This window comes from Meriones unguiculatus (assembly GCF_030254825.1).
Source record: "Meriones unguiculatus strain TT.TT164.6M chromosome 13 unlocalized genomic scaffold, Bangor_MerUng_6.1 Chr13_unordered_Scaffold_39, whole genome shotgun sequence".
Taxonomy (NCBI): domain Eukaryota; kingdom Metazoa; phylum Chordata; class Mammalia; order Rodentia; family Muridae; genus Meriones; species Meriones unguiculatus.
This window is the reverse complement of record NW_026843648.1, coordinates 3,416,895-3,424,162: the sequence shown is the minus strand read 5'-3', so window position 1 is coordinate 3,424,162 and position 7,268 is coordinate 3,416,895. Positions and strand designations below refer to the sequence as shown.

The window sequence follows — 7,268 nt, the reverse complement described above, 5'->3', positions numbered from 1 at the left end:
TTCCCCATTTGGGTTCGGTTCACTTCCTTATTGAAGCCACCTAACGTTCAAAAAAAAATAAGTTTGAGGGATTGGAGGTGTAGCTCAGTTGATAAGAAATGGAGCAGAAGGATCAGAAATTCAAGGTCATCTTATAGCTGTTTAGTTTCAGGCCAGACTAGGATACACGGTTCCCTAACCAAATAATAATAATAATAATATATACAATACATTTCATCTAAGAGCATATTTGGAGATCATTGTTTAAAGCCAGAGCTAACCTCAAGTCACTGACTTTCCTCAGAGAGGCAGCAAGGAGGCAACGAGGTCCAGCCTGGCAGGATTTTCTGCACACAGAACCCTCAAGATTGATAGAGGATAGAGAGAGGAGTTCAGCTTATGAGACATACCCTGGCTGTGAGCCAACATCCGGCTCTCCTTGATTTGGGTAGACTGGGCCAGGGAAATGAAAGTAAGACCTGATGTGGCTCAAGCCCAGCTGGAAGTTCATGACAGGTAGGTCACATCCTCAGAGAGACTGACAGTGGGTGCATTGACAGTTAATCCAGGGATAAAGTGAAAGGAAGGTCGAAGAAAAGGACAGAAGCCAGACAAACTATAGTGAAGATGGTGCAGACAAACCACCACCTTAGTGGGGCTGCTGCATTGACTGTCATGGGACCCAGAAGGCCCTAATGAGGGCCAGTTCATCAAGCTACAGCGCTTTCTATATCCATATCTCAAGCCCCTACCAGAAGCAGAACCTGGAATCTGTCCTCTGTTCCAGGTGGAACTCAGGTCTCCTATTCTAGGAAGATTCCTTGAATAAGTAACCTCAGTGCAGCCATTCCCCCCCCCCCAGGTTCAATGTCCATGGTTTATTCTGGAGAGTGATAACTGGGCTGAGCCAGCAGCGCTCAACCCAGGCCTTGATTTGAGCAAGGTCCATGGGACACAGTGGCCTGCTGACTTTGTGTGGGGTCTCAGATCTGGTAGGAATGTTGGAGATCTGCTGGCCAGGATATGAATCAGACAGAGCTTATCTGTGTCCAGATCACTAGGACTTGAGGCTAGCAGCTGGGTAGATCATATCTTTAACTTCAGGGACCTTCTAGGAAAATTGCCTAGAGCTATGCCAGACAAGGCTATGCCAAACAAGGCAGAGCTATGCCTTGTTTCCCTATTTGGCCCTAGAAGGGAAGAAAGTGAACTCAAGGATCCATGAAGATCACAAATCAGAGGCAGAAGTGTTTGAGCTGATTCATCATGAATTAGCATATACCTCTGGGCGGGGGCAAGAATTTTCTTCCTCCCCCTTGATGAGAATGATGATCCCAGACAGAAAAATTTGAGCCCTCTCACCCACACCGCTCGCTGTCTTTCAAGTTTGGGCTCTAAAGCTTCCCAACTTTAGTATGACTGGGCAGTATACTTCCAATCTTCAAACTTCATTTTGATACATGAGAACCCCAGTTTGGAAGCATGTATAAGATCAAAAGAGACAACAAGTAGCACACCTGCAGTACTAGTGTTCTCCCTGTCAGTCAGTCCTTACGTTTGCAATGGGTAAAGGTAGTCAGGCCAATTCTCAGGTCACAGCCTTATAAGGCTAATAGTATTAGGAGGAAACCAGAACTATCTCTCTTCCTAATTTTGGCTATTCCTGTATTTCCAAATAGGAATGTGAGTTCTCAATCTTAAGATAACTACCCTCTCCAAACCCTAATTTTCAATTCAGCTGTTTCCAGCTTTTCCCTTATTATGAAATCTTGCTGGCCAGGACCTAACCCTTCCAGGTGTACTCCGCATGAAGAGGTAGGGATGAAGGCTCAGCCAGGTGCTAAGCTGGCAGGGGGCAAGGCCCATTTGAGGCCACAACTCCCCAAGTCTAAGGTCTAGGTTAGCCACGTGTCCTGCCTGTCCCCCAGTTCTTGCAGCTCTATCCTGAAAGCTCAGACTAGCACCCTGGGGTGTAGTCTTTCAAGGAAAAGGATTCCTCTAATCCAAGTTCTGGCTTTCTTTTCCTTCTCATTGCCTGAACCCTAAGCCAGGAAATAAGGCAGCGGAAGTCCTGCAGCAGTCTAATCTCTCAAAACCGATCTCCGAGATGCCTGGCCACAAGGGACCTCTACCCTTACCCCTATACCCACAAGCAAGCTTCTGGACAGGTCTGATCTTAGAAGCCAGCACGCTGGAGGAAAAAGAAGGCTCCAGGGCAGAGCAAGCCCCGCCAGCCTCTGAGTGTATAAAATGCTAGAGCTGGCTTTGTCTGTTCAGCGGTTTCTTGGTGACACTAGGCAGGAGAGCTCCAGCGTTAACGCTCCTGGCTTCTCATCGCAGTGAGTCTTGGACTTGGGGGTTTTGCCAGGGTCAGCCAGACATCTCAAACTTTCTCCTATTGCTTGACAACTCACTCCTTCAGCAGGTAGGGACCACTGGTCTCCAGTGTGTTGGGGCGTTAGATGCGGCTTTGCCAAATCCCCAAAGCTTGGAGATCTGGACAAGTGGATCCCACAGGGATCCATTGCAGAGCACACCCATTTCCCAGGTCTAACTCATGCACCCAGCTGGATCTCATCTGAGATCCGTGGGCCGGATCCTAGGACTTGAGTTGGAGACCTCTGGAAGCCTGGCACTCTGGCTTCCTTTGCTTTGCTTGTCACCCACTTGGCCAGCACCAAAGCCTCAGGGTGCCTCTCTGCACCAGGGACAGAAAATCAGCAGAATCAGGCAGAGTGCTGCCAAGCTACTCCCCCTCCTGCCACCACTCTTCATTCTGCTCTGGGGCTGTGCAGCTGGCCCGGTTGAAAACCCTCAGCTTCTTGCTCCTCTCCAGGGTATCTGAGCACAGAATGAAGCTGGTTTCCATCATCCTGATGTTCCTGGGTTGACTCGCCTTCCTAAGTGTGGATGCTGCACAGCCAGAGGATGTGTCCTTGCAGTGAGTTGGGGCAGTGCTTTCTTCAGTCCTAATACATGGCAGTCAGACAACAATGAGGAATGGTCTGGAGGGGTTAGATGGAAGTGGAGATGGGAGCTGGCCGAGACATCACTTGAACTCAAGCAAATGCATCTGCTTGTGTTTTCTAGATGGGATAAGCGGGCGCTAAGCAATGGAGAGATGGAACTGCAGGCATCCAGCACCAATTCCTCGGGACTCGCTGGTGAGGAGAAAGTTTCTACCTCAACTCTTGTTCTGGTCCAGGTCAAGGAGAGCACATCTAAATCCCCACAAGCCAGGTAACTATGTCCTCTTCAGAGGATGTGCTCCCTCTACTACTCTGGCCCCAAGAGGATTGTCCAGGCAGAACTGCAGTTCTAGTGAGGGAGCAGGTCACAGATCCCTCGGGTTCTGTATGACCTTGGTCCCAGGTGGTTAGGACCAAAGCCCTGGTTGGTTAAGTTTCAAGAGTCTTTTCTCCACAGCACTTCCAGCATAGCCCATATTGCATTCAAACGCTACTGCCCAATAATGAACCCAGCTCCCCTAGCTCTCCATGCTGCTTAGGGACCTGCATACTGCAGAAATTGGCCCAACGGATCTGCCAGTTAACAGACAAAAGTAAGGACGCTGTTGCCACCCAAAACAAGATCAGCCCTCAAGGCTATGGCCGCCGGCGCCGGCGTTCCCTGCCAGAGGTCCTCCAGGCCCAGACTGTGGTGTCCTCCCAAGAGCAGACACAGGCAACAGCAGCCTCCGGGGACGGGTGGCAGCAATGAACAGTTCAGCGAGCGTCCCACTAGTGTCTGCTTCACACCAGGGCATATTGAGACAAACCTGCAGAGATCTGCCTGGCTGCCACTAGGGGAGGCAGAGGAACCCAAGATCAAGCCAGGCTCACTCCATAAGCTGAGTACAGACTGTTACTCTTCCGGGCAGGGGTCTGAGCCACTGCCTTGCCTGCTCATAAAGTGGTTTCTCAAAGGGTTTAATAAGCCTCATTACTACTTGAACTTTCTAAAACCCAGTGAGGAAAAGTGCAATGCTTGTTGTACAGCCAGAGGTAACTATCATATTTAAGTTTGTAGCTGCCAAGAGGTGGGCTTTTTTGTAACTTCAAATACATAGAGATATTTTTTGTTTGTTATATATTGTATTAAAGGCATTTTAAAGGAAATTATATTGTTGCCATCCCCTATTTTAAGATGTGAATGTCTCAGCCAGGTATAATGTTGTTTGGTTCTGTGTGTGCGTGTGTTTGTATATTTGTAAGGTGGAGAGCGCCTGATTACTGTTAGTGGAAGAAGAAAAGACATTATACTCTTATAATCTATTTACTTAAAATATATGATCTGGGAAAAATCAAACCAATAAACTTTCTCAATGCTGATTCATTCTCTGTTCATGCATCTAGGGAAGAGTGGTCTTGGTTTGGGTTGGCCTGGGAGTGCTGAGGTCTTACTTCTTGTTTTGGGAAGACAGAACTGCAGTGTGGGTGCAAGCCAACATCTCTGTTCATGAGAGGTCAAACCCTCCTTGTGCTGATTTCCAAGGTCCCAGAATGCCACTGTGCACTCAGGTGGTTAGGACCCAAGTGCAGGCCTGGTGAGTCCAATGGAGCTCTGGCTCTTGCGTTTTCCCTTTCAGGATATATAGTTGGACGTTACAGGCTCAGTTCCCACAGGAGCTTAGTTGGACGTTACAGGCTCAGTTCGCACAGGAGCTCCAGCCATGCCTGTGTAGTAAGTGCCATGGTGAAAAATATTATCTAAAAGTTCCCACCCCAAGTCTTCCCTTTTCTCTAACATAATAAGTCAGAAGGAAAGCTGTGGTTTTGGGAAAATCCACAGACATTGCCATCATCAAAGACTTGAAGATGCAGAGGTTATTTTTGTAAAAAAAATATTTGTTGTGTATGTGTCTATGTGTGCATGCATATATGTACACTGGCTTACATGCAGAGGCTGAAGGACAACTTTTGGCCTCCTATCTTTATGTGGGTTCTAGGGCTCAAAATCGGGTCACCACACTTTGCAAGCTCTTTTCCTTGGCAAGCCAACTCAGCAGCCCTAGGTGTCATTGCTGTCACATGAACTGTACTCCTGTGTTTCTCGGTAGGGATGACACAGGTCTTGGAGAATGGCAGAGCACTTTAGTCAATCTATTCTAATGGCGACTTTAGTCAGGCAGTTCTAAATATGGTATTGTCACTTAGTGTGAAACTAGCTGACAATTTCCCTCCCTTTCTCATAAGGAGTTCCCGATGACATTTTCTTCCTCCTTATAGGGACAACAGTGCATCTTTCTTATCTTGTCTTGAGACTCATCAAGCTTTCTGTTATGATTTAATTGATGGGGATTTTGAGTCCTTCTCCATTCATCTCAGGATATCAGTTATACCATGGTCCTAGAAAGTAGCAGGTCTTTTAAGTGCATCAAAGAGACATAGATGTCCCTGAGCACAAAAAACAAGTTCCACAAGAAATAGAGACTTATGCTTGAGTTATGTTTCTGTCACGAGCTCTGTTGTCCATCTGGGTGCACAAAACGAGTGTCCTGGGTGGGAGTTCACTAGCTTGTGTGGCAGCCAGACCAGGTTGGGTAGGGTGAGCCCCAGTAGTTAGGCCAGACTGGGTCTGCTAGGTTGCACAAAATACTCCCAATTTTATGGGGTTCCTCATTGAACCTAAGCTAAGGCATAACCTAAATGTAAGTAGAGTTTATGTTACAGCTGCAGGTATTAAAAAGCTACTCAGGTAAAGATGACAAAACATTTGCACATCTCTGGAAAACCCTCTGCTTGGAGCCCAAGTCCTCACTGGGCCCTAGCATCCATAAGTGGGTCCCTAGCGCCCCTTGCTGTTAGTCACGCGTGGTCCCCGAGAGTGGTGGAAGTAGTACTAGCTGTTTAGTAAGTTCTCCTATGTGGGAGTCAGCACATAGCCTTAAAGAAAGCGGAAAGAAAGAGAAAAAAAAAAGCGTTTTGCAGATGCTATCCAGGCTCCCCCCATCTGCACGCCAGCTTGCTGTGCCAGGACAAAGACTCAGCACCCTCATGCTGTGCAGGGAGCAGCTGCTGGCCAGAGGCAGGGGGACAGACAGATGGACGTGCAGCTGGAACAGTGTGGCTCAGAGGGCCTGAGACCTTCATTGTTCATAATCATTATTAGTATTTTAGTCTATATATTTTAGACACTTTAATACATCATAGACATATACATTATAGACACATAGACAAATACATCTAATACACAGGCACATGTTTTTAAGAATGGAATCCTTGAGTGGGTGTGAAGAGCTGAATTAAACACATTTGTCAGTTTAAGGCAAATTGTCATTACCAATCTGTGTAATACTTCTGTTTTATAATATATATACATTATTATAAATAATATATTATGTATTATGTTATATATAATATATTCATTTTTATAATATTTTTTGTTTTTCAAGACAGTGTTTGTGTAGCCTTGGCTGTCCTGGACTCGCTTTGTAGAGCAGGCTGGCCTCGAATTAACTATCTGCCTGCTTCTGCTTCCTGAATGCTGGGATTACAAGCATGCACCACCCTGTCTGGCTCATGCCCTTTCTTGAATCCTTGATAGCAGCTCTCTCTTATTTTTTGACACTAACTTGTTATGTAGTAAATGCTGGCCTTGAACTCCTGATCTTCCTGTCTCTACCTCCTGAGTACTGGAGTACAGGTAGGTATTCCTACACATGCTTCTCAACAGCCCTCCTTAAAATGTTTTCTACACATAGAAAGTGGAAGTGGGATTGTAAAATGTATCATTTTGTGCCTACAAGATTTTTAAAATTAAATTTTATTTATTTATTTTTTTATGATTTTATTTTTTCTTATCAGTTACATTTTATTAACTCTGTATCCCAGCCGTGTCCCGCTCCCTCATTCCCTCCCAATCCCACCCTCCCTCCCTCATCTCCACCATGCCCCTTTCCAAGTCCACTGATAGGGGGGACCTCCTCTCCATTCATCCGATCCTGTTTTATCAGGTATCTTCAGGACTGGCTGCAAAGCCTTCCTCTGTGGCCTAACAGGACTGCTCCTTCCTTGGGGGGTGGGGGGTCAAAGAGCCAGTCATTGAGTTCCTGTTAGAAATAGTCCTTGTTCCCCTCACTATGGGAAGCCAATTGGTTACTGAGTACCACAAGCTACATCTGAGCAGAGGTTCTAGGTTATATCCATACATGGTTCTTGGTTGAATGTCAGTCTCAGAAAAGACCCTGTGCCCAGATATATTTGGTCCTTGTGGAGCACCTATCCTTTCCCCATCATACTAACTCCCTTCTTTTTTTGTTGGGGAAGAAAGAATTTATTTCATCTTAC

At 46.4% G+C, this 7,268-nt stretch overlaps 1 protein-coding gene across 1 annotated transcript; it reads left to right on the top strand.

Moving 5' to 3' along the window:
* The first annotated feature begins 445 nt into the window (after positions 1-445).
* On the top strand, positions 446-3,699 carry LOC132651045 (pro-adrenomedullin-like). The gene is made up of 3 exons (XM_060376357.1): positions 446-495; positions 3,070-3,219; positions 3,462-3,699. The coding sequence occupies exons 1-3, from the start codon at positions 446-448 to the stop codon at positions 3,697-3,699; spliced, it is 438 nt and encodes a 145-aa protein (XP_060232340.1).
* The last annotated feature ends 3,569 nt before the right edge of the window (positions 3,700-7,268 follow it).

What these genes read in the sequence shown, in the direction of transcription:
- LOC132651045 (XM_060376357.1), top strand. Translation starts at nt 446, where the DNA reads ATGAAAGTAAGACCTGATGTGGCTCAAGCCCAGCTGGAAGTTCATGAC. An exon ending in CAGCTGGAAGTTCATGACAG is followed by an intron (nt 496 to 3,069) that starts GTAGGTCACATC and finishes TGTGTTTTCTAG; the next exon opens with ATGGGATAAGCGGGCGCTAA. An exon ending in TCTAAATCCCCACAAGCCAG is followed by an intron (nt 3,220 to 3,461) that starts GTAACTATGTCC and finishes TAATGAACCCAG; the next exon opens with CTCCCCTAGCTCTCCATGCT.